Genomic DNA, 27,531 nt, shown 5'->3' with positions numbered 1-27,531 from the left:
CAGACACTATATCCTCGGGTACCCCGTAGTGCTGAAAAACGTGGGTGAATAGTGCTTCGGCGGTCTGTAGGGCAGTAGGAAGACCCGGCATTGGGTGCAGACGACAGGCCTTAGAGAACTGATCCACAACGACCAGTATAGTAGTATTCCCCTGCGAGGGGGGAAGGTCTGTGACGAAATCCACCGAGAGGTGAGACCATGGTCGTTGTGGAACGGGCAGGGGTTGTAACTTTCCCCTGGGCAGGTGTCTAGGCGCCTTACACTGGGCGCACACCGAGCAGGAGGAGACATAAACCCTCAGATCCCTGGCTAACGTTGGCCACGAGTACTTAGCGCTAAGGCAGTGCACAGTCCGGCCAATACCAGGATGTCCAGAGGAGGGTGACGTGTGAGCCCAATATATCAGTCGATCCCGAACCTCGAGCGGAACGTACGTCCGACCCACCAGGCACTGTGGAGGACTAGGGTCGGTACGCAACGCCCGCTCGATTTCAGCATCGACCTCCCACACTACCGGTGCCACCAGACAAGTCTCCGGCAGTATGGGAGTGGGCTCAACGGACCTCTCCTCCGTGTCATACCGCCGAGACAGCGTGTCTGCCTTACCGTTCTGGGACCCAGGGATGTACGTGATCTTAAATACGAACCGGGCTAGAAACATGTTCCACCGCGCCTGGCGAGGGTTCAATCTCCTAGCTGCCCGGATGTACTCCAGGTTACGGTGGTCAGTCAAAATGAGAAAAGGGTGTTGAGCCCCCTCAAGCCAATGCCTCCACACCTTTAGGGCCTGTACCACGGCTAACAGCTCCCTGTCCCCTACATCATAATTTCGCTCCGCCGGGCTGAGCTTTTTGGAGTAAAAAGCACAGGGGCGGAGTTTAGGTGGCGTGCCGGACCGTTGGGAAAGTACGGCCCCAATACCGGCCTCTGACGCGTCAACCTCTACCTGAAATGGTAAAGCGGGATCCGGATGCGCCAGCACCGGAGCCGAAGTAAACAGGTCCTTCAGTCTCCCAAAAGCCCTGTCCGCCTCGGCTGACCACCTCAAACGCACCGGACCCCCCTTCAACAGAGACGTTATGGGAGCTGCCACCTGTACAAAACCCCGGATAAACCTCCGGTAGTAATTTGCAAACCCCAAAAACTGCTGCACCTCTTTAACAGTGGTTGGAGTTTGCCAATTACGCACGGCTGACACCCGGTCAACCTCCATCTTCACCCCTGACGCAGACAACTGATAACCCAAAAAGGAGACCGACTCCTGGAACAACAGACATTTCTCTGCCTTGACATACAGGTCGTGCTCCAACAGCCTCCTCAACACTCGGCGCACCAGGGCTACATGCTCGGCTGGGGTAGAAGAGTACACCAGAATGTCATCAATGTACACGACCACACCTTGCCCCTGCATGTCCCGAAGATCTCATCCACGAAGGATTGGAAGACTGAAGGAGCATTCATCAACCCGTATGGCATGACGAGATACTCGTAATGACTCCGAGGTGGTACTAAATGCTGTCTTCCATTCATCACCCTCCCTAATGCGCACCAAGTTATATGCGCTCCTGAGATCCAGTTTCGTGAAGAAACGCGCTCCGTGCAATGATTCCGTCATAGTCGCAATCAGAGGGAGTGGATAACTGTATTTCACAGTGATCTGATTGAGACTACGGTAATCAATGCACGGGCGCAACCCTCCATCCTTTTTCTTCACAAAAAAGAAGCTAGAGGACGCAGGGGAAGTGGAGGACCGTATGTATCCTTGTCTCAAAGATTCGGCTATGTAAGTCTCCATGGCTCTCTTTTCCTCTTGAGACAGAGGATACACATGGCTCCTTGGAAGCGCTGCTCCTGCCTGAAGGTCTATCGCACAATCTCCCTGCCTATGAGGAGGCAACTGCGTCGCCCTCGCTTTACTGAATACGATTGCCAAATCCTCATACTCAGGGGGAATGTGCAGTGCGGGCACCTGGTTTGGACTCTCCACCGAGGTCGCCCCCACGGAAACACCTAGACATCGCCCCACACACTGGGCAGACCACTCCTTAAGAGCCCTCTGTTGCCACGAAATAGACGGATTGTGGGTAATCAACCAGGGAAGCCCCAGCACCACCGGATACGCAGGAGAGTCAATCAGATATAGCTGAATAGTTTCCTCATGACCCCCCTGCGTCCTCATCCTAAGTGGCGCTGTGACCTCCCTAATCATCCCCGAACCCAACGGACGGCTGTCTAAAGCATGGACAGGAAAAGGGGCGTCGACAGGAAGAAGGGGAATCCCTAGCTTTAAACAAAAATTACGATCAACAAAATTCCCAGCTGCGCCTGAATCTACTAGCGCCTTATGCTGGGAATGAGGTGCAACCTGTGGAAAATGTACAGGTATACAGACGTGCACAACAGAGAGCTCTGGGTAAGTGGGACGCCTACTCACCTGGAATGACTCCCCAGTGCGTGGCCTGTTGTCCTCTCCCCTAGGAGACCCTCCCCAGCACCTAGCCGCAGTGTGCCCTCCACGACCACAGTTGGTGCAGGGGACAGCCCCCCTCGGGCTCCTCCTCCTCCTCTCTCTAGCGCCAGCACCTCCGAGCTCCATAGGGCTCGGCTCGGAAGTGCTGGAGGGTGGAATGGACGACCCCCACTCGGAACGTCCGCGGGTAGCCAGCAGGGTGTCCAGCCGGATGGACATGTCCACCAGCTGGTCGAAGGTGAAGTGGGTATCCCTGCAGGCCAGCTCTCGATGGACGTCCTCCCGTAGACTACAACGGTAGTGGTCGATGAGGGCCCGCTCATTCCACCCTGCATCCGCCGCTAGATTCCGGAACTCCAGGGCGAACCTGCCCGCGGACGCGCTCCTCCAGAGACTCGGGTGCTGCTGCTGCTCTTGCTGACTCCATAAAGGTGTGTTATTCTGTCACAGTGGCTGATGTGGATGTGGTGGAGGAGTCACACGCAGGACACAGAAGCTAAGTCCAATCGACTTTACTGAACACGAACAAATAAATCCAAACTCTGGCCTCAACAAAAATAGGAGGCGGACTATGCGCAACAATGCGCAATACACAAGTAATCCAAGGCGCACGAAAAAAGTACAGTGCGACGACAGGAAATACAACATACAAAAGACGAGCCGCACCTGATGACAGGCGAACAATAACACACAACACACGACTAACAAAATGAGAAACTTATAGTGGACATAATCAACCCAAATGGAAACAGGTGTACAATAAAGACAAAACCAAACGAACATCGATAACATACAACGGTGGCAGCTAGTACTCCGGGGACGACGACCGCCGAAGCCTGCCAGAGCAAGGAGGAGGAGCAGCCTCGGCCGAAACCGTGACACCGGGGCCTTTCAGAAAAGGTGTATACAGTGAGGGAAAAAAGTATTTGATCCCCTGCTGATTTTGTACGTTTGCCCACTGACAAAGACATGATTACATTTTACATTTACGTCATTTAGCGGACACTCTTATCCAGAGCGACTTACAAATTGGTGCATTCACCTTATAGCCAGTGGGATAACCACTTTACAATGTTTTATTTTTTATATTTTTTTGGGGGGTGGCTAAGGGGGGTTAGAATGGTTACTTTATCCTATCCCAGGTATTCCTTAAAGAGGTGGGGTTTCAAATGTCTCCGGAAGGTGGTGAGTGACTCCGCTGTCCTGGCGTCGTGAGGGAGCTTGTTCCACCATTGGGGTGCCAGAGCAGCGAACAGTTTTGACTGGGCTGAGCGGGAACTGTGCTTCCGCAGAGGTAGGGGAGCCAGCAGGCCAGAGGTGGATGAACGCAATGCCCTCGTTTGGGTGTAGGTACTGATCAGAGCCTGAAGGTACGGAGGTGCCGTTCCCCTCACAGCTCCGTAGGCAAGCACCATGGTCTTGTAGCAGATGCGAGCTTCAACTGGAAGCCAGTGGAGTGTGCGGAGGAGCGGGGTGATCAGTCTATAATTTTAATGGTAGGTTTATTTGAACAGTGAGAGACAGAATAACAACAAAAAAATCCAGAAAAACGCATGTCAAAAATGTTATAAATTGATTTGCATTTTAATTAGCGAAATAAGTATTTGACCCCTCTGCAAAACATGACTTAGTACTTGGTGGCAAAACCCTTGTTGGCAATCACAGAGGTCAGACGTTTCTTGTAGTTGGCCACCAGGTTTGCACACATCTCAGGAGGGATTTTGTCCCACTCCACTTTGCAGATCTTCTCCAAGTCATTAAGGTTTCGAGGCTGACGTTTGGCAACTCGAACCTTCAGCTCCCTCCACAGATTTTCTATGGGATTAAGGTCTGGAGACTGGCTAGGCCACTCCAGGACCTTAATGTGCTTCTTCTTGAGCCACTCCTTTGTTGCCTTGGCCGTGTGTTTTGGGTCATTGTCATGCTGGAATACCCATCCACGACCCATTTTCAATGCCCTGGCTGAGGGAAGGAGGTTCTCACCCAAGATTTGACAGTACATGGCCCCGTCCATCGTCCCTTTGATGCAGTGAAGTTGTCCTGTCCCCTTAGCAGAAAAACACCCCCAAAGCATAATGTTTCCACCTCCATGTTTGACGGTGGGGATGGTGTTCTTGGTGTCATAGGCAGCATTCCTCCTCTTCCAAACACGGCGAGTTAAGTTGAAGCCAAAGAGCTCAATTTTGGTCTCATCTGACCACAACACTTTCACCCAGTTCTCCTCTGAATCATTCAGATGTTAATTGGCAAACTTCAGACGGGCCTGTATATGTGCTTTCTTGAGCAGGGGGACCTTGCGGGCGCTGCAGGATTTCAGTCCTTCACGGCGTAATGTGTTACCAATTGTTTTCTTGGTGACTATGGTCCCAGCTGCCTTGAGATCATTGACAAGATCCTCCCGTGTAGTTCTGGGCTTTTGTATTTCTTCCATTTGCGAATAATCGCACCAACTGTTGTCACCTTCTCACCAAGCTGCTTGGCGATGGTCTTGTAGCCCATTCCAGCCTTGTGTAGGTCTACAATCTTGTCCCTGACATCCTTGGAGAGCTCTTTGGTCTTGGCCATGTTGGAGAGTTTGGAATCTGATTGATTGATTGCTTCTGTGGACAGGTGTCTTTTATACCGGTAACAAGCTGAGATTAGGAGCACTCCCTTTAAGAGTGTGCTCCTAATCTCAGCTCGTTACCTGTATAAAAGACACGTGGGAGCCAGAAATCTTTCTGATTGAGAGGGGGTCAAATACTTATTTCCCTCATTAAAATGCAAATCAATTTATAACATTTTTGACATGCGTTTTTCTGGATTTTTTTGTTGTTATTCTGTCTCTCACTGTTCAAATAAACCTACCATTAAAATTAAAGACTGATCATTTCTTTGTCAGTGGGAAAACGTACAAAATCAGCAGGGGATCAAATACTTTTTTCCCTCACTGTATATACTGAGATCATGTGAAACTTAGATTACACACAGGTGGACTTTATTTAACTAATTATGTGACTTCTGAAGGTAATTGGTTGCACCAGATCTTATTTAGGGGCTTCATAGCAAAGGGAGTGAATACGTATGCATGCACCAATTTTCCGTTATTTATTTTTTTGAATTATTTGAAACAAGTAATTTTTTTCATTTCACTTCACCAATTTTGACTCTTTTGTGTATGTCCATTACATGGAATCCCAAAAAAAATCCATGTAAATTACAGGTTGTAATATAACAAAATAGGAAAAACGCCAAGGGGGATGAATACTTTTCCAATGTACTGTACCAGAAAGGGTTTTAAATAATAAAACAATTATACCAACAGGTGGGGTAGACCTCTGCAATAAATATGTATATTTTGTCCTATGGACACTTTTATAACCAATAGCTCACATATTTTGGGGACAGAGTTGCTAAGAGAGTATAATACCATAACAGAAGATCTTACATAAATAGCCACCCTTCCCTTTTTTTTTTGTCTATCACCTCTAAAATGTTGTAGTCTGCAATGGCAGCGTCCTTATCCATAATTGAACTATTCAGCCAGGTCTCTGAGATAACCAGAATGTCTGGGCTAGTGTCACGCACCCAGACATCCAGAATGTCCAGTTTAGACATCAGGCTTCGCACATTTGTGACCGACCACCTGGATTCGCTCCTATGTAGCAAAATTTGAAACAGTGCTTTTTACATTGGATAAAAGTAGAGACTAGAAAATGGTATATCATACATGACAGTTGAGGAACAATGGGAAAGTAATTCTGCTTTGAAAGTTAATAAACTTGTAACCACACTTTTGAGAAAATGGCCCTTGAAGGTTTTGGTACACCTACTGGAGAACTCTTCTTTGTCTACATCCATTCGGCATCGTTCACACCCTCTTAAGCCTTAGCGCTAACCATCTTTTTAAGGATTCACATGTGAGGCTATGTGCTAAACAACCAAAGATTTTAAGACTAAAGGATGGTTTATACTAAGTCTATCGACATGTCTGTAGACAGTTGTCGTTGTCATCCGACATCAAACTTGTCGTCGTTATGAAAAAGTATAAACACAAAAACGACAGGCTGCATGGTGGTCCAAAATAGAATAACTGGTGTGCTAATTACAGAAAATAGCTTATGGTTGTGAGTGTGATGAAATAAAAGCAGGCCATTCTACCTGAATTTTTTTTTACTTGGACACTGTCTCGTTGGCCTAACGTTATATCCGAATTTGACTTTGGTGCAGGTCATGTTGTTCTTTGCCTTACCGTCTCTGATAAACACACACTATATCAAATTAAATCAAAGTGTTTTTGTCACATGCACAGGATACAGAAGGTGTAAACCGTACAGTGAAATGGTTACTTGCATAGTGGAGTCTTTTGTTTAGAGATGTAGCTATCTATCTAGCTAAACAATGAACCATAATCCCAACTCATAACATTACTACCATGCATGAATCTACAGGTAACTACATTTAACCAACTAGCTAGGTTCAGGCTATAACTAGCAATGCAAATCACTTTATGAGATACAAATAATATTGCTGCATAGATCATACATGTAACGTTAGCTAGCGAGCGAGCCAGCTAACATTAGCTAGCTAGCTAACAGTACGCTTTAACTTGCAATGAAAACAACTTTCTGACAAAATTAGAAACATATAACATCTTAAAATTTAGCTAGCTAGACTCTGTTACCCGTATACATAGATGAACGCTTCTCCCTCTCTGTCACGGATGCCATGGTTGCCCTTAGTTTGAAGATGTAATCCGGAGACAGGTGTTTTATACAACAGCCTTCTGCGTGTTCTCTTTTCGACTCCATCAGCATATTTGCAATCAAACACCAGAATTTTCGCCATCTCCTTAGCTATCCTACTCTGCTTCCACCGGGCATTCCACTGATTTCAAAACTCGGTCAACTTCTTCGTTACAGTTTTTTGTGATATCTTTTAAAAAAAGCAGAGTTAGAATGGATTACTTACACATACTGAGTAGCTCATGTTATAGGCAGAAGCATTCCACATGGCAGACCAATACGAACTCATCTCTCGGCATGTCCAGCTCATCCATTGTCTCATCCAATCATGATTAGTGGGTAGGTCCCTGTCTTTTTCCATGGCTAAACCAACTAGACTCATAATTTAACAATTGTATTCATATTTACAGATGGCATACACGTTTGTTATTAAGGCATATGAAAGTTCACATGTTCCAGAAGGCATTTCTGCCAAAAAAACACATTTTGATAAAGAAATAAATGCTTACGTTCAAATGCCTCTCCTGTGAAGTAGTGACATGCGGCCTACGCCTAGAGTCACATTTATACAGTGGTGTAAAGTACTTAAGTAAAAATACTTTAAAGTACTACTTAAGTCATTTTTGGGGGTATCTGTACTTTACTTTACTATATTTACTTTACTTTATTTACTATTTTACAACTTTTACTTTTACTTCACTACATTCTTAAATAATAATAATAATAATAATATGCCATTTAGCAGACACTTTTATCCAAAGCGACTTACAGTCATGTGTGCATACATTTTTACGTATGGGTGGTCCCGGGGATCGAACCCACTACCCTGGCGTTACAAGCGCCATCCTCTACCAATTGAGCTACAGAGGACCACAATAATGTACTTTCTACTCCATACATTTTCCCTGACACCCAAAATAAGTTGTTACATTTTGAATGCTTAGCAGGACAGGAAAATTGTCCAATTCACACACTTATCAAGAGAACATCACTGGTTATTCCTACTGCCTCTTATCTGGCGGACTCACTAAGCACGAATGCTTCGTTTGTAAATTATGTCTGAGTTTTGGAGAATGCCCCTGGCTATCCGTATGTGCCATCTGGTTTGCTTAATATAATGATTTATACTTTTACTTTGATACTTAAGTATATTTGAGCAATTACATTCCCTTTTGATACTTAAGTATATTTAAAACCAAATACTTTTAGACTTTTACTCGAGTAGTATTTTACTGGGTGACTTTCACTTTTACTTGAGTCATTTTCTATTAAGGTATCTTTACTTTGACTCATGTATGACAATTGGGTACTTTTTCCACCACTGCATTTATATGTAACAGTCCAAGCCCCCTGCGAGATTTGAAAGCAGCAGGAGTATCCATGGTGACACAAGAGTCAATAGAACTGGATGAGCTAGCCACACAAGGCTTTCTGATTGGATTCAAAGTTTCAGAGCTAATCGTAGAATTCAGGTAAATGTGCACAATATTACTATTGACAATACCCCTATGCTTATGAGTACATGTAGCAAAATGATAGCTTGATATAAAACTAATAATAGCATAGGTGGAGCTAACAATGGGTTCCTTACAGGAGCTAACAGAGCTGTTAATGGAAATTAAATTAACAGGCATAGAATTACTATTTACAATACCCCTATCAACATGGGAAACTGGCGGAACGATATCGCTGCGATTTAATGGAAGTAAATACCTTTGAGGAGCTTGATTTGATCAGTCATTGCCTCAGCGCTGCCTTGTAGTGTTTGGACAGGATCCAGGCACCCAAATGATTAGGGTGGATCCCATCCTCCTTAGAGAGCATCCTCTGCTTCCAAAAGGTTTTAAAGTTGTCTACAAAAGTTACACCCAAGGAGCTGCAGTAGTCACGTAGCCAGTTGTGAAGTGCAAGTAGCCTGCTAAAACATTCACTACCTTGACCCAGCGAGGGAACAGGGACAAAAATTATAGGCAATTTTTTGGTATCCAGCAGAGACCCAATCAATTCTTCAAAATCCTGTTTCAGCCATTCCAAGCTAACATTCCTAATGCCATTAAATCCTATATGACTATAAAAGCATCAATCTCCGTGTGCTGACGTAGAACAGTGGAGAACAGCCTAGTAATATCCTGCATTCGAGCCCCGGGGTAGCACAGGGTTTTTGCTCCAGAACTGAGACGTTTCTTACCATAGAGCTGCCTAAGACAACGAGGACCTGCGAGAGGTGGAATCTCACACACCTGCAACTCTTGGCACCTGGTTTGAGCCTCCCATAATCAACGAAGCCTCATTCACCATATAAGTCACCGGAAGAAGGCGCAGGTACCTCAGGATCCAATCTCGAACCGGAAGCCCCCAGGGGTGAAGGCGCCAGAACCTCTGGATCCAGGGCGGCGAAGCTGTTTGAAGTCTGTATCCGGTCCGGGCTTCTCACCGCCAAAGAGGCCCCAATTGTCAAAGGCCGCTTCCACGGCAAGTGACTAACATTGGGGGATGACGTGCCTCCATGGCAGGTTGGCAGGTTCAATAATTAATAGATTTACCCAATAAATTACTGTGAGTTTATATATAGAGTGTACGACTCTCTTTATATATTTATAGCTTACAGTCAGCACCTCTACGCAAAATAAACGTCTCTGGGTTTGCGCCAGCTCACGCTTTTTATTAGGGTACATCCATTAAGTCATCCAGAAGCATTCTACTAATTCCATTTTCCAGGGAAGGGGGAAACCCCTTTGGGGAGGGATCCCTGCAGAGCACCGGCCAGTCGGTTGTGGAGAGACGACACGGCGGCGACACTCCCATCAGGTCAGAGCGGTGTCCAGCTACTGGAGTAGAAGAAAAAGAGAAAGCATTCGGACGTGGATTCCCCAGTAGCTTGTGTAAGTTCACTACTTGTTTGCTAAGAGTAGCCATTTTGCCTCTGTAGTCCTCTGCGAGCAAACAATTGCTACATTTAAAGTCCGGACGGTCCACATAGTCCTGGAATAGAGCAAAAATAAATACAGCTCCTGCAGTGTTGAAACCGTTCATTAGCGACCTCCATTTGAAACTACAGACTAGCTAAGCTAGCTAGGCTAACTGGACTTCTGTGTCTCTCTTCTTGACAGGAGTTTACTAAAAGTGTTCTATAAGCTACAGTGGGTTCGCAAATACATCCCGCACCCCACCTCCTAAAACAAGCACAGCCTGTGAAATGGCAAACACAAGAGCAACACACACTTGAGTCACACACCAGTACGGCAAACAGAGAGAAAGCGGAGGACTTGCTCACTGTATGCTACAGGAGGGGGTCGCAGTTCCGGAGTGACCCACTAGGTGTCATCCTCCGACAACCTTAGGCACCTCCTTACTCACAGTCTGGACCAATCATTATCAAATTGGTGTCACCTGTGTCTATCTGTATTTATGCCCTCACTTTCCTGTGTTCCCTTGCTCAGTTTTCTCTGCTAGTTTCTCTATGCTCAGCAGTACTAATCAGTGTCTGATTGGAGAAGTATGTACAGGTACTCGAGAAGTGTTCTCCCTGTTACTATTTCGTATTTTTGGCTGTCAGCCTGTTTTTGGAGACTTATTTGCTCCACCTTTCTTTTATCGTGTTAAGTCTGTTGTTTTGTATCCTTGCTTCGGGACCACCAGTAAAGATCCTTGTTTCACCATCTCTGCCTACTGCCTACTGTCTATCCTGCACCGCACATGGGTCACACCTCACACCAACCCTTACACTGTATGGATCCTGGCAGCACATACAATATACGAGCGGGAGATGACCAACTCGCAAGTTGATGCTGTAGAAGCAATCAGTAAATTGAGGGGCAGTGAGCCAAAACACCAGTCAACAAATTTAGGAGAAAGAAGTAGCAGGAGCATTCACTTACCAACGAGCAGCGTGGCGTGAACGAGCAGCATGAACAAGCGTGAACAAGCGTAACTGCGTCAGGGGTTGGCAAGTCTTTGCTGGAGAGGAAAGGAGTTGCACTGAGTGCACCAAAAATTTGGAACACCTTCCTAATATTGAGTTGCATCCCCGTTTGCCCTCAGAACAGCCTCAATTCATTGGGACCTGGACTACAAGGTATCGAAAGCATTCCACAGGGATGCTATCCCATGTTAACTCCAATCAAAATTAAATAAAATCAAATGTTATTTGCCACATGCGCCAAATACAACCTTACAGTGAAATGCTTACTTACAAGCCCTTAACCAACAACACAGTCGTATCAAGTTGACTGGATGTCCTTTGGGTGGTGTACCATTCTTGATACACACAGGAAACTGTTGAGTGTGAAAAACTCAGCAGCGTTGCAGTTCTTGACACTCAAACTGGTGCGCCTGGCACCTACTACCATACCCCGTTCAAAGGCACTTAAATGTTTTGTCTTGCGCATTCACCCTGTGAATGGCACACATACACAATCCATGTCTCAACTGTCTTAAGGGTTGCAACTCAATATTAGGAAGGTGTTCCTAATGTGTTGTACACTCAGTGTATACACTATATATAAATGGTGTGTATAGACAATATGGACAGTATATGAATAGAAATGTGTCTACAGCAGTAGTTATATAGGATGAGCAGTAGTTATATAGGATGAGCCATGACTAGAATACAGTAAATTCATATATTGTGGGTAAAACAGTATGTAAACATTATTAAAGTGACCAGTGTTCAATGACAGCAGTCTCTAAGGTGCAGGGTAGAGTACCGGGTGGTAGCCGGCTAGTGATGACTTTAACAATCTGATGGCGTTTTCAGTCTCTCGGTCCCAGCTTTGATGCACCTGTACTGCCTTCGCCTTCTAGATGGTAGTGGGGTGAACAAGTTGTGGCTTGTGTGGCTGAGGTCCTTGATGATCTTCTTGGCCTTTCTGTGACACCGGGTGCTGTAGATGTCCTGGAGGGCAGGCAGTGTGCCCCCGGTGATGTGCTGGGCTGACCGCACCACCCACTGGAGAACCCTGCAGTTGCAGGAGGTGCAGTTTCCGTACCAGGTGGTGATGCAGCCCAGCAGAATGCTCTCGATGGTGCTTCTGTAGAAGTTTGTGAGGGTCTTAGGTGCCAAGCCAAATGTATTCAGCCTCCTGAGTTTGTGCCTTCTTCACCAGGCTGTCTGGACCGGCAGCCTTGCGAGGGATAACACGCTTGAACGTCTTATGTCGGCCACAGAGATCGGGAGCCCAAGTTGGCAGCTCTGCAGGCTACTAGAGTTTTTTTCCTCTTTTCCATATTAGCAGAATCCTTTTGTTTGTTGTCTGCTTGCTTTCTCAGCCAATTGCTTTTGTGTCCTCTCTCTGGGAAAGTCGTGTTATTACAGAGACAGTACACAAGGACTTTGGAGAACGTGCGTCGCTTACATGAGAGGGGATAAAACGCTGAATAACTAACAAGCTGTTTGATTCGGAGACATCATTTTTGTGTGAAGTGAGATATGGAGCCTAAATTATAGCTGCATTCTGTTTTTATGAGGCAATGTATTCTGTTTTATAAAGTAGTGGGAAAGCTGCAATTATGACTACTTCAGCTCCACTCAAAAAACGTTGTTTAGCATTATTCAGATTACATTCATTGAGATGGAAATGAATCCATGTTTTTGTTCCCCAGGTCCAGTTTGGTTGATTACATCATACTAATTTGAGGGCCGAGGGGTTAGTGCTACATGTCAACACATACTGTACCATGTAGTTTTGCCCAATGACCCTGACCCCAACTAACCCTTTATCATGTCCCCTGTTCCCGCTCTGTCTCCTCCAGGGTATTAGCAGTCTGTTCAGCTCTCTGAAGGTGGTGCGACTGCTGCGTCTGGGCCGGGTAGCCCGTAAACTGGACCACTACCTGGAGTATGGAGCAGCTGTACTGGTCCTACTGGTGTGTGTGTTTGGCCTGGTGGCCCACTGGCTGGCCTGCATCTGGTACAGCATTGGAGACTACGAGGTCATCGACGAGGTTACCAACACCATCAAGACGGACAGCTGGCTCTATCAGTTAGCCATCAACCTCGGCTCTCCGTACTGCTACAACGCCAGTGGCTCGGGCCAATGGGAGGGTGGCCCTGGGAAAGACTCTCTGTACATCACCTCTCTGTACTTCACCATGACCAGTCTGACCACCATCGGGTTTGGCAACATCGCCCCCACCACGGACGGAGAGAAGATCTTCTCTGTGGCCATGATGATGGTGGGATGTAAGTATCTGGGCATTGTTGTTTTATCTTCTCCATGGTGTTGGTTGGTGGTTGGGTCGGCAGCTGTTCCAGGGAGATTTCTAATAGTAGAGAGTAGAGCTGGCTGGGCGAAATGGAAAACAATCCATATCGCAATAAATTGCCTGAATTGATGCGATAACGAGTTTTACATTAATGTGCACCACTTTGTTTTTTATTACCCTTTAATCTTCTACTTTGTAGTCATCAATTGTCCCATTAACAATCACCCATATTAATCACCCATTAACAATCACCCATATATTTATTTAATTTCAAACTTCACATTTCTCTAGTATAGGCTACTTATCGTAATGAACGATATCAGCAAAATTATTTTCGGTTTATTGTCTCAGTTCTAGAGTGGAGAGAATAGATCTCCATGATTACAATATTGAGCGATGACACTTGTGATTAATGACAATACTCCGTATCATCTGTCTGAATAATCTGAGTGGCAATCTGCGCAACAAAGTGAGATAAGGATAGGCTACTCAAATAAAGAGAAACATACTGTAGAGAAACACACTGTAGAGAATGCATTGGCCCACTACTGTAAACAGATCTGATGGTATTTGTGGCTTCTCTATCTGCAAGTCCTCTGGGTTGTGCTGTGCTGTTGTGTCCTGTAATAGTCATGGGCTCACACTGTGCCAATCTGATTCTGTAGACTGTCAGAGTGAGGCTAGCCAATAAACACAGAAAATAAGTGTTTCCCTGTAAGTGAAGTCTGTGCATAGCTGAAAATGTTGGCATGGAGTGTATAAAAGAGCTGGTCTACTTTAAAATGCTTTTAAAACAGACTAAGAAGGAACATGTGCAAAAATGCTTAATTTCTTATAGAAAGGCAGGATAAACCAAGTAAAAAAGGTACTAAACTGAAGGCTAAACTGAACTAAACTGTGGCTAAAACCCTTACATACATACAGATCTCTCAACCAATGACACCTGCTGTAAAAAGCAGTTCCTTCAATAATTAGGTCAAAAAGACCACACAGGTGTTGAAACAGCCACTCAATTAACTAGCCAATCAGGATACAGAACCAATTAACACAGAGGCGCAATTTACCATGTAGCTATAGTATCGCATGGAATGATTAATGGTTAACATAGGGATTCTGCATTCAACTAGTTTTATCCAATAAATAAGCAATAAATGCATTAATTTAAAAAAAGTCATTTTGGTGAAGCGCTTACTCCTTCACATTTCCTCCCCCTTCTCCTGTCTCGAACGGGTGGTAGTGAGACAAAGAAAAGATGGTTACTGCAAATAAAGTAAATGTTCTTGAAATCTTGAGTTTAATTACCCTGATGTACCGAGCTGTGATACCATGATGTACCGGCAACTTTGGAATGTACCCCATCCAGATGCTAGGGTTTCCCATAGCTCCCCCTCTGGCATCAACCGCAACTTAGGGCCAGGACAATACACCCGCCAATGGGCTCTAGGCCACCTCTAGTGGACACACCGGGTCACCATCCCCTGGGCCATGGCAGGCTCCCCTCCAGGCAGAACAGAAACAGCACTCCCCGTCAATCATAGGGCTTTCCTGGCTGCTCCCTCTTTGGGCTCCGATAAAAAAAAGCCTTTAAAACATGGGTCACCCCCAATGGACTAGGGGCTAATCCCACTTCTGACACCAAATGTGAAAGAGCTGGCCTGCTCTTACACTTAAAAGGCTTCTAAAACAGACATAAGTAAAATGTGCAAAAATGCTTAATTTATTGTATAAAGGCAGGATAAACCAAGTTAAACGGTACAAAACAGATGGCTAAAACTGTGGCTCCCCTTGCACGCACACAAGGATCTATCAAACAATGACACACCTAGTGTTAAAAGCAGTTCCTTCAATAATTAGGTCAGAGGGACTACACCTGTGTTCAAACAGCCACTCAATGAACTAGCCAATCAGGATACAGAACCAGTTAACAAGAGGTGCAATGTACTTACCACAAGTACCTCGTTTGCTGAGTTCGCCGTATTGTACATTGCGCACCTTTACTCTTTTTTTTGCATCGGCATTAGCGCAGTATACATGATCCCAATTCTAGGCTCCAAGACGACAGCAATTAGAAAAAATTAAAAAGTAGATTGTGCTGATTTGCTGGCACATTGAACCATGTTGCGTGCCGTAGTTTAAGAACTCTGTGGGTAGTGCTAAAAACAATGACGTAACATCTGAATTCCTCCATCTTTATGCACCTTCGCCATTGACATTGTAGCTATTGTATTGCATGGAATGATGAGCGGCATTCTGCATACAACTCATTTTATCCAATAAAAAAGCAATAAATACATTAATTAATGTCCAATAAATAAAAAACAATGTCCTTGTAGTGAAGAGCTTACTCCTTCAACGAGTGCCACTGTGCCACAGTCACCCAGCAGACAAAACAGACAACACTGTGTCTTGTGTTTAGGCTATGTGACTGTGAGTAGTGGAACAGAGAGAAGATTGATCCTCCAGCCCCAGTCAGAGGAGCTAGCTCAGCGAAGTGATCACAGGCTTATTGGCACCTTTTTCCCATTACTCTGGATAAGGCCATTCTCCCCTCCTCTTCCTCCCCCTCCCACCTCTCTCTCTGGCTGTCAGAAATCACTTTTAGATTAATGGACCACTTAGCCCTATCAGGAGCTGATAGGAGGGTGGGCGGTATTCATGTTATTAGCATGTACAGTATGTACACACACACACTTATATATGTGAGCACCTGCCCTTCCACACTAATCCATACTGTACATCATGCCATTACTCATATACTACATAATTGCCTTTACATAGACTTGAATACATGCCAGTGCAACTGTAAATTTGTCGGTTCATGCACACAGGCACATGCATTGCACACACGTATGCATGCACACGTGCACACATGCAATGCCAGCACAGCAACACAAATACACTCTCACACACGCTAGCACACAAATACAGTACAGTTGTGAATGCATCAGCTGTAATAAAAGTAGAGAAATTAAAGCACATTCCAACTTCACTGCTGTGTGTGTTTCTGTTCAATGCAACAAAACAAAACAAATGTTAACTTTGCAAGATTGAGTCTGTGATTTTGTTTTAGGCATAGCCAGACCTCAACAAAGTAGAATTCTATTGGGGCAGTGTTGTATTTTGAGACAGGCTTGAATATGCAAATAAATCAAAATCAAATCAAATGTTATTTGTCACATGCGCCGAATACAACAGGTGTAGACCTTACAGTGAAATGCTTACTTACAAGCCCTTAACCAACAATGCAATTTTAAGAAAGAATACCAAAAGAAAAACCCCAAAACAGTAAATAAAAAAATTGGAAATAAAAGTAACAAATAATTAAAGAGCAGCAGTAAAATAACAATAACGAGGCTATATACAGGGGGTACCGGTACCGAGTCAATGTACGGGGGCACCGGTTAGTCGAGGTAATTGAGGTAATATGTATAGATAATAAACAGAGAGTAGCAGCAGTGTAAAAGAGGAGGGGAGGGGGGGCAATGCAAATAGTCTGGGTAGCCATTTGATTAGATGTTCAGGAGTCTTATGGCTTGGGGGTAGAAGCTGTTTAGAAGCCTCTTGGACCTAGACTTGGCACTCCGGTACCGCTTGCCGTGCGGTAGCAGAGAGTACAGTCTATGACTAGGGTGGCAGAGGGGTAGCCTACATTGTCTAATTCTCTGTACGGTAATAATAATTAATTTTATTTTGTAAAGTGGTTTCTTGCATCATACAACATAATACAATGCAATTTACATTCACCTATTTGACCAATGGTGTTACAGACCAAGTACAAAATAATTAATTAATGTCAAGCCCTTCATAATGTAAAAATGTTTTTAAAAGTCTCATGCAATGTAGGCCTGCATTGAACACCACATATAGGCTACTGTAGGCTATAACATAGAAGTCAAAAGCTATTTCCATGTGAAAATGTTATGGGATTTGCTCCATTGGTTTTGTTGGTAGGCCTACATTATGCTCAAATAGCCACAATTGCCTATTGGCTACTGTCTAAAACTGTAAGGGTACAGCCTCAGTGTTCACTGTAAACGCGTTGGAAGTTCCACAAAATTCAAGTTTCCGCTCACAAGACCTAAAAGTTGCTCAGTGCCCCAAACAATTAGAGGGAACATTGGTCATCAGTCGACTGTATCCCGGTCGCTGGGAATTATGGGAATTACCTGGGCTCAGCCTGTCAGCAGGCCGAGGGTGAGGGCGCTGGGGCGGAAAGATGGAGGGAAGGACAGGGTTTGCCTGAGGATCCCGGCTTGATGGCTGAGTCTGTAAAACAGTAGGGACTTCTTCTGCCCAGTGAGTGAGGAAATGAGAGAGGAGATGAAAGAGGCAAAGCAGGGAAATAGAGAGCAGATATCTCTTGACAGTCTGGGGGAAAGATGGAAGTGTGAAACAAAGATTTAATTTTAGCAGAATCGCTTCGGCTGATGTAATAGTGTATTGAAAACCATAACACATGATGGGGTTATGTAAGGACCAGGATTCATTCCATCGACTACAGTAGCAAAGAGCACTTGAAGAAGCTACATTATCTACTGTTTCTGGAGCAAGATGTACCTAGATCTCACCAAGCAGATTGGAAAGGCTTTTGACCCCCAGTCACCCTCCCACATTTGAGGAAATTACCCAGTGAACAGCCTCCAGTCAGTCCTGAGGAGAAGGGACAGAGAAGCAGCTCAGAGAGTCTCTCTCCTTCAGGCTTTTCAGCTCAGACGCCCTGATTAATGGAGAGAAAGAGAGAGAGGATTAGAGAGGGGGAAAGAGGGACACAGAGTTTTTGAGGGACAGCCACAGAAGCAGAAAAAGGAACACATGAGGTTGAAGAACAAGTGATGAAGAACACAAAGAGAAAGAGGGAGGGAGCTGTATTGTCCTTCCTGTACTGATCCATCCTGCAGTGGAATTGGAGAGCTTTGCTTTCTCTGGGCGATTAGTCTAATCGATAAAGGGGAGTCGTCCTCTGCTCTCTCTGTCTCCGGGAGTCCTCCACACTTACTCATCAGGGTCACCTCTAATCCCACATCAAGTGGCCTAAATCAGTGGAGACTCAAAAACCAGCCTCCTTACTCTGGAGGTGACTGTGCTGCCTCTGTGTCTGTATCCTTTTTGTGTAGGTGCCTGGTTGCTTCTGTATCGTGTGTGCGTGTGCATGCGTGTTAGTGATAGTGTTTATAGGGTTTCTGTGTGTGGTTGGGTGAGTTTGTTTAGTTTAGTTTATTAGGATCCCCATTAGCTGTTGCACATGCACCTCTTCCTGGGGTCCACACAAAACATAAAACACATATTTTTTACATTTTAGTCATTTAGCAGATGCTCTTATCCAGAGCGACTTACAGTTACAGTTAGTGAGTGCATACATTTTTTAATTTTTTAATTTCATACTGGCCCCCCGTGGGAATCGAACCTACAACCCTGGCGTTGCAAGAGCCATGCTCTACCAACTGAGCTACACAGGGGCAAACACATGATAGAGTACAGAACAGTTATAGACGAGAACAACATAAGATAATTACATTAAGGCTCTCCCTCCTCTTGGAGCACAGCATGTAGACAGTGGTTGTGGGGACTTCCGCTATAAATCTTGCATTGCAGGGCTAAGTAAGTTCCTCGGTCGAAACGACCTGCCTCATTTGACATGTTGGCATGAAAACGGGTCAGGGGGACATAGCTCAAGTGTGTGCATGTGCAAGGGTTACGCAAGTGTTTCGTAAAAGAGTTGAACCTCTACTAACCAAAATCACAATTTTAGCATTACAGTTTTATGCAATCGTTGATTAGTAACTAATGAATACCAGTTTCATATTTCACTCTCCTTGTAAATTACCCAGGGGTTGCTTTTATACTGATTCTGACACCATTTCCATAATTATCACCGTTCTATTCGTCCCTGCGGGCTATCTCCCTGACTCGTTTGTGGTTCTTATTTCCCATTGACCCAATCTTTCCATGTGAAAAGCCCCGAAAATTGGCAATCACTTTTTTATTATAATTGTTTTATTTCTCACAGCGATTTATGTGGTGATGAAAAAGTGTAGATTCTGGCAGTGGGGAATAATTGAATTAAGCAGGTGCTAGGCATGATGGATTGGACCTCTTATGTATAATTGCAGACCGTGTGAGTTGGGGTCTGGCTGCACGTGAACCTTTAGTCATAGTGCTGATCAGTGGCGGTCGGTGCCATTTAAGATGAGGGAGGAAGTTTTTTTTTTTTCATGAGCATGGCCTTATTTCTATTAAAGCATATTGGATGACTGTCATTCATATTCCATTCACCTAGTTCAATGTAACATCGCTAGGTTTAGGCTACTACATGATACTCAAATTTTCCCGATACCCATCATGAGGTTGCTACAACCTAGCCTATGAATGAACATTTACAACGTAGGTGCAGACAGTGACACACTCAATACCACCTTGCACACTCTTGCCTGCAGGTAGCTGATCTAGGGTGTAATCATTAGTCCAGCAGTTGCAAACGAGAGTTTCTATTGGACAAATTCAGGTATGTTTCTTCCGTTTAAGAAACGTTTTTCAACAGAATCGTCGGAATGAATAAACTCCTGATAACACGTAAACACAGTTCACTTTCATAGCAACCACGTTGTATTCCTTCACGCATTTGCACGCTCTCCTCCTCTCACCTTTTCCCTTCGCTTGTGGACTTCAATGCACAACACATAAGCTGTATGTGCCCAGTTGAAAAAACATTTCTAAGCCAAACCATATCATAACCGTTACACACAGCCTACATCATTGTCACCATATTAGGTAAAGTAACGTTATAGTCAACATACACTACCAGTCAAAAGTTTGGACACACCTACTCATTCAAGGGTTTTTCTTTATTTTAACAATTTTTTACATTGTAGAATAATAGTGAAGACATCACAACTATGAAATAACACATATATAATCATGTAGTAACCAGAAAAGTGTTAAACAAATGAAAATATATTTTATATTTGAGGTTCTTCAAATAGCCACCCTTTGCCTTGATGACAGCTTTGCACACTCTTGGCATTCTCTCAACCAGCTTCATGAGGTAGTCACCTGAAATGCATTTCAATTAAGAGGTGTGCCTTCTTAAAAGTTAACTTTGAAAGTTTCTTCAAGTGCAGTCACAAAAACCATCAAGCGATATGATGAAACTGGCTCTCATGAGGACTGCCTATATCTATTTTTTAAAATACGAAAACTTGAAGGGCCAAATAAAACCACCCACGGGCCGCCAGTTGGGGAACCCTGCCCTATGGCAGCCACAGGGACTGGTTATATTTGTGTCAGAGTTTAATTTAATCCTACAGCTGTACTGCTACTGTTAACTTCTTCTCACAACACAGAGTGTGATCAGCACTCCTGAAATGTTCATGCAACAAATATGGCAACGTGCTATTGCCCTACGCTCGTGGACCTCAGTCTGGTTATTATTTGAATCATGATGAATTCATGTAATTAAAGGTTTGAACAAGGCAATAAATTTTTTTCTCATAAAATGGTGTTCATTGTCAGTGTGTGTGTGTTTTAATAATTACAATTCCTCTCAAATTCCAAATTCACATTATTTTCTTTGATTATTATCAATCAAATTATTAGTATTATGTTTTGAATGTTCCACTCTCTGTATGATGTTTACTGTGCCAGTGTAACTACAATGAACAAAAATATAAATGCAACATGCAACAATTTCTAAGATTTTACTGAGTTACAGTTCATATAAGGAAATCAGTCAATTGAAATACATTCATTAGGCCCTAATCTATGGATTTCACATGACTGAGAATACAGATATGCATCTGTTGGTCACAGATACCTTTAAAAAGATGGTAGGGGCGTGGATCAGAAAAGCAGTCAGTATCTGGTGTGACCACCATTTGCCTCATGCAGCGCGACACATCTCCTTCGCATAGAGTTGATCAGGCTGTCGCTGGATATTGGCGGGAACTGGAACATGCTGTCGTACACGTCAATCCAGAGCATCCCAAACATGCTCAATGGGTGACATGTCTTGTGAGTATGCAGGCCATGGAAGAAGTGGGATATTTTCAGCTTCCAGGATCCTTGCGACATGGGGTTGTGCATTATCATGCTGAAACATGAGGTGATGGCGGCGGATGAATGGCACGACAATGGGCCTCAGGATCTCGTCAAGGTATCTCTGTGCATTCAAATTGCCATTGATAAAATGCAATTGTATTCATTGTCCGTAGCTTATGCCTGCCTATACCATAACCCCACCGCCACCATGGGGCACTCTGTTCACAATAACATCAGCAAATCGCTCGCCCACACGACACCATACACTCTGTCTGCCCAGTACAGTTGAAACCGGGATTCATCCGTGAAGTATGAAAATGTATACACTCACTAACTGTAAGTCGCTCTGGATAAGAGCGTCTGCTAAATGACTAAAATGTAAATGTAAATATGAAGAGTACACTTCTCTAGCGTGCCAGTGGCCATCGAAGGTGAGCATTTACCCACTGATGTCTCCCGAGTGGCGCAGTGGTCTAAGGCACTGCATCGCAGTGCTAGCTGTGCCACTAGAGATCCTGGTTCGAATCCAGGCTCTGTCGTAGCCGGCCGCGACCGGGAGACCCATGGGGCGGCGCACAATTGGCCCAGGGTAGGGGAGGGAATGGCCTGCAGGGATGTAGCTCAGTTGGTAGAGCATGGCGTTTGCAACGCCAGGGTTGTGGGTTCGATTACCACGGGGGGCCAGTATGAAAAATATAAAAAATAATGTATGCACTCACTAACTGTAAGTCGCTCTGGATAAGAGCGTCTGCTAAATGACTAAAATGTAAATGTCGGTTACGACACCGAATTGCAGTCAGGTCAAGACCCTGGTGAGGACAACGACCATTCAGATGAGCTTCCCTGAGACGGTCTCTGACAGTTTGTGCATAAATTATTCAGTTGTGCAAACCCACAGTTTCATCAGCTGTCCGGGTGGCTGGGCTCAGACGATCCCACAGGTGAAGAAGCCGGATGTGGAGGTCCTGGGCTGGTGTGGATACACATGGTCTGCAGTTGTGAGGCCAATTGGATGTACTGCCAACCTCTCTAAAACTACGTTGGACGTGGCTTATGGTAGAGAAATTAACATAAAATTATTTGGCAACAGTTCTGGTGGACATTCCTGCAGTCATTATGCCAATTGCACACTCCCTCAAAACTTGAGACATCTGTGGCAGTGTGTTGCGTGACAAAACTGCACATTTTAGAGTGGCCTTTTATTGTCCCCAGCACAAGGTGCACCTGTGTAGTGATCATGCTGTTTAATCAGCTTCTTGATATGCCACACCTGTCAGGTGGATGGATTATCTTGGCAAAGGAGAAATGCTCACTAACAGGGATGTAAACAAATGTGTGCACAACATTTTAGATAAATAATATTTTTGTACGTATGGAAAAATTGTATTTCAGCTCATGAAACATTGGACCAGCACTTTACATGTTGTGTTTATATTTTTGTTCAGTGTAGTAAAGGGCAGATGTTCTTTCACATATCAGAACCCCCCCCCCACCCCCACCCGTGGTGCCTCTACAAAAGCCATTATCTTCTGTAAATGGCATCAAATTGACTTTTAAGTTGATCTAATGAGAAATAAACCCCACAAAGGCAACGCAAAAATTATATTATTTACTAAATGAGAATTATGATTATAGAAATTATAGTTCTTACTTGGGGGTAAAAGTATGACTAATGTCTACTGCCTCTGCAAATGTTTCAGTCAATTGTTATTTAGACACACTCTGCAACAATGTTTTACTTAGAAAAGGAAGGCCTGATACACACATTTTTTTATTTTTTTATTTCACCTTTATTTAACCAGGTAAGCCAGTTGAGAACAAGTTCTCATTTACAACTGCGACCTGGCCAAGATAAAGCAAAGCAGTGCGGTAAAAACAACAACAACACAGAGTTACATATGGAATAAACAAAACGTACAGTCAATAACACAATAGAAAATCCATATACAGTGTGTGCAAATGTAGTAAGTTATGGAGGTAAGGCAATAAATAGGCCATAGTGCAAAATAATTACAATTATAATTTAGTATTAACACTGAAGTGATAGATGTGCAGAAGATGATGTGCAAATAGAGATAATGGGGTGCAAATGAACAAAATAAATAACAATGTAAATAACAATATGGGGACAAGGTAGTTGGGTGAGCTAATTACAGATGGGCTGTGTACAGGTGCAGTGATCGGTAAGCTGCTCTGACAACTGATGCTTAAAGATAGTGAAAGAGATAAGTGTCTCCAGCTTCAGAGATTTTTACAGTTGGCAAAACAGATTTACACACTGGTGGTACTTTTGGAAAGAAAGTAGTTTAAATTGGCTGTTAGTGCCAGTGATTGGCTGCTTGACCATGGCGTCATAGACATTTATTGGACATTCATGTGTTTAGTTGTGGTTTTGGACCAGGCTCAGCCAAGCTCAGAGTGGTCAAGCTTCGATGGATTGTGATTGAGGTGGCTATCTAGGGCCTGTGTGCTTTTGTTTATGTGTGTGTGTGCGAGTATGCAGGCCTGAGTGTGTGTCTTTGTGTGTGTGTGTCTTTGTGTGCGTGTGAACTCTCCCTCAGATTACAGATAAGGCTATGCTCTCTGACTTGGTCTTTGGCTGGAGGAGATTAGGTAGAATGTCAATGCTATCTTCAGATTGTGTTCTTGAGTTAAATTAACAAGTATCCAAATACCAGAGGTATTTTAGAATTAGAAACTATATATTTAATCTAAAATGTACTTGTTGGTATTGTCACCCTGCTGTCAGTAGCAGTTGCTGAACAACACTGTCAGCGGTCGTTCACAGGTATGTAGATGTCATGTGTGGGGTGCAGCTGTGTGAATCTTTCTGCATTGAGAACAGAGTAGTTATTAATAATATCACAGGGAAGGAAGGAACACGGTGCCCTTCCTCCCTGCTGAAACACTCTCAACAGCCAGCCTGCCTGCCAGCCTCTGTTCTCTGGATCATGTGCCAGCGCTGATCCCTCCCCATCCTAAAGTCTTCGAAGTTGTTATTTCTTTATTTTTTTCTATTTTTATTGGCTGGGAGAAGAAGACATAACTATTTTTGGGTAAGGTCTCTATGGCAACAGCGAGCAGGGGTACAGTCACAGCATCGGAGGCTGACAGTAAACAGCTGTGTGGAGCTCTAGTGGTTCTGGAGCTCTGCCGCTCCTCTTAAGGTCTACTCTACATGAACACCATTATATACACAGTATGTCACCTGTCATTACCACTCACTTCAGCTCATTTCATCTTATGACAACTATATTTGAAAGATAATTTCCCTTTTCTTCTCCAGCTCTTCTGTACGCCACCATCTTTGGAAATGTGACCACCATCTTCCAGCAGATGTACGCTAACACCAATCGCTACCATGAGATGCTGACCAACGTGAGGGACTTCCTCAAGCTCTACCAGGTGCCCAATGGGCTGAGTGAGAGGGTGATGGACTACATCGTCTCCACATGGTCCATGTCCAAGGGCATTGACACTGAGAAGGTGAGCCATGGTCCTGAGTTTGGACCCAGGAGTGATAAGTTCTAACAACACCCGGGCTTCCTGGGGTTAGAGCACAGATACAGTAGTGGGTATGGTTATGAGATACCTGCAGAAAACTTGTAGAACTCCCATTAGATTCTAATGTATGGGAATATACAATGCCTCAATGGCTCAGTACGATGGTGAAAACCATACTATACCATGCAAAGTAATACAAACAACCTTCTCCAAAGCCTGATTACCAGGTGTCTGTCTGTCCCCATCTCCAGGTGCTGTCCATCTGTCCTAAGGACATGCGGGCTGACATCTGTGTCCACCTGAACCGGAAGGTGTTCAATGAACACCCAGCATTCCGCCTGGCCAGTGACGGCTGCCTGCGATCGCTAGCCGGGGAGTTCCAGACCATCCACTGCGCCCCCGGGGACCTAATCTTCCATGCTGGGGAGAGCGTCGACACCCTCTGCTTCGTGGTGTCGGGGTCACTGGAGGTCATCCAGGACGATGAGGTCATCGCCATTCTAGGTGAGCAGCAGAGTGCATCATGGCCTCTTACTCCTGTTTCCACACCAACTTATTGATTAGTTCTTTAGTTTGTCTGTGGATGATGTTGTTTCAGCAGTTTGGCTTATACCTTGTCAACTCAAACAGAAGAAAAAAAAACGAACAGATATACAGTATAAAGATACTGCATATAAAGACAGAAAGAAGAGAGCGACATAAGAGACAGAGTTGGAGACCAGCAGAGGGAGATTAGCAGTGTGACAGAGAGAAAGATAGGAGTCATTCTTCATTGTTACAGGCTGTAGTGCAGGTTGGTGTTTCCGGAGGCTCTTTTATTGGTTTCCCACTTCCTTAACACTAGAACCACCAAGACGGTCAATCTGACCCTTTTCAATTTTGTAATTTCAATAACTTAATTTCAACAAAAACCTTGAACCCATTTGTCTCTGACTTTTCCTAAATATGTGTTTTTTACACTCTAGAGGGTGTTATGATAAATATCATAAAAGACACAAACTTTCTGAAAATTTCATCCTCACAGCGCCATGACGGTCAAAATGACCGTATGCATATTTAATAGTAGAATAGCCGGGCCTCGAGGAGTACCAATAGCCACCAGTTTAATACATTCATTTAACTAGAAAAGCCTGGCCCCCAATGTTATTTGGTTGTGTTTATGTAGGTCTGTAAATATTTGAAAGAACATAAAAACATTTTCATTAGTTTGTTACTGTAGGCTTAAACACAGAAATTTAAGTGTAAAAGCTATGAAACAAAAAGCAGGTGCGTTGGAACACAGTAAAAGCTTATTTTTATAATACCAAAACAAATACAAATACCCAAACCACAATTAAGAACATATCATAGATATCAGTAGCCTAAGCATCAGAATAAGCGCCAAGCATGCTTGTGAATAGGGAAAATCAGCACAAAGGCAATAATGGCATTATAATAAATATAAGTGTCGATATGACAGCGGTCAAAAATAGTCCATTATTGTCAGTTATTGGACACATTATTTGTGGCCTCGATCGTGCTTACAGTATAGTGTGCATCTTCACGCAACAGTTGGATCTCATTTAGCTGTTATCCCTTGTCCTAACAGTCGCCACAAATCTTTGCCACTTTCACTTGATTGCAACACTTCCCACAAAGAAGTCTCTTGCAGCTGAAACAGGTGTCGCGGGTTCAGTTCTGCCTTGCGTGGAATCTTTGCTGCTGCCTTGGCCTTCATATGTCTGTCATATAGCCCGTGTGCCAGACTCATGATGAAGTCTCTCCTGCTATTGGTTAAGGTTCATCCACTGCTTGAACAACACGTGTGCGTTGATAGCAGCCAAGTCAAGCATGTTGTAGAACACAGTAACAGGCCAGCACCTAGCTCATCCTTTCACCTAGTACAGCCGTGCCATCTGATCCGAAACATTATCCGACACTCGCTCATCTGCTGCCCAATATGGATCCTTTCCCAGATATGGAAAGCCGTTCAGCATTATAGAGTAGACTAATAAGACTGTGGACTGATATACACTACCAGTCAAAAGTTTGGACTCACTTACTCATTCAAGGGTTTTTCTTTATTTTTAAAATGTTTTACATTGTAGAATAATATGGAATCACGTAGTAACAAAAAAAGTGTTAAACAAATCAAAATATATTTTATATTTGAGATTCTTCAAATAGCCACCCTTTGCCTTGATGACAGCTTTGCACACTCTTGGCATTCTCTTAACCAGCTTCATGAGGTAGTCACCTGGAATGCATTTCAATTAACAGGTGTGCCTTCTTAAAAGTTAATTTGTGGAATTTCTTTCCTTCTTAATGCGTTTGAGCCAATCAGTTGTGTTGTGAAGATAGCCCTATTTGGTAAAAGACCAAGTCCATATTATGGCAAGAACAGCTCAAATAAGCAAAGAGAAACGACAGTCCATCATTACTTTAAGACATGAAGGTCAGTCAATACGGAACATTTCAAGAACTTTGAAAGTTGCTTCATGTGCAGTCGCAAAAACCATCAAGCGCTATAATGAAACTGGCTCTCATGAGGACCGCCACAGGAATGGAAGACCCAGAGTTACCTCTGCTGCAGAGAAAAAGTTCAATATAATTTAT

General features: G+C 44.0%; 1 protein-coding gene across 1 annotated transcript in view; it reads left to right on the top strand.

Annotated features, from left to right (window-relative positions):
• The window catches only part of LOC121544292 (potassium voltage-gated channel subfamily H member 5-like), a 165,597-nt gene that overhangs the window by 124,661 nt on the left and 13,405 nt on the right, over positions 1-27,531 (top strand). Inside the window, exons 8-10 of the mRNA XM_041854203.1 lie at positions 12,946-13,375; positions 24,719-24,918; positions 25,188-25,440. Of these exons, the coding sequence (XP_041710137.1) occupies positions 12,946-13,375; positions 24,719-24,918; positions 25,188-25,440 (883 nt within the window). The remainder of the gene's footprint in view (positions 1-12,945; positions 13,376-24,718; positions 24,919-25,187; positions 25,441-27,531) is intronic.

Source organism: Coregonus clupeaformis, chromosome 29 (assembly GCF_020615455.1).
Source record: "Coregonus clupeaformis isolate EN_2021a chromosome 29, ASM2061545v1, whole genome shotgun sequence".
Taxonomy (NCBI): domain Eukaryota; kingdom Metazoa; phylum Chordata; class Actinopteri; order Salmoniformes; family Salmonidae; genus Coregonus; species Coregonus clupeaformis.
Note: the sequence above shows the minus strand (reverse complement) of the source record. Positions and strands in the feature narration are given on the sequence as shown.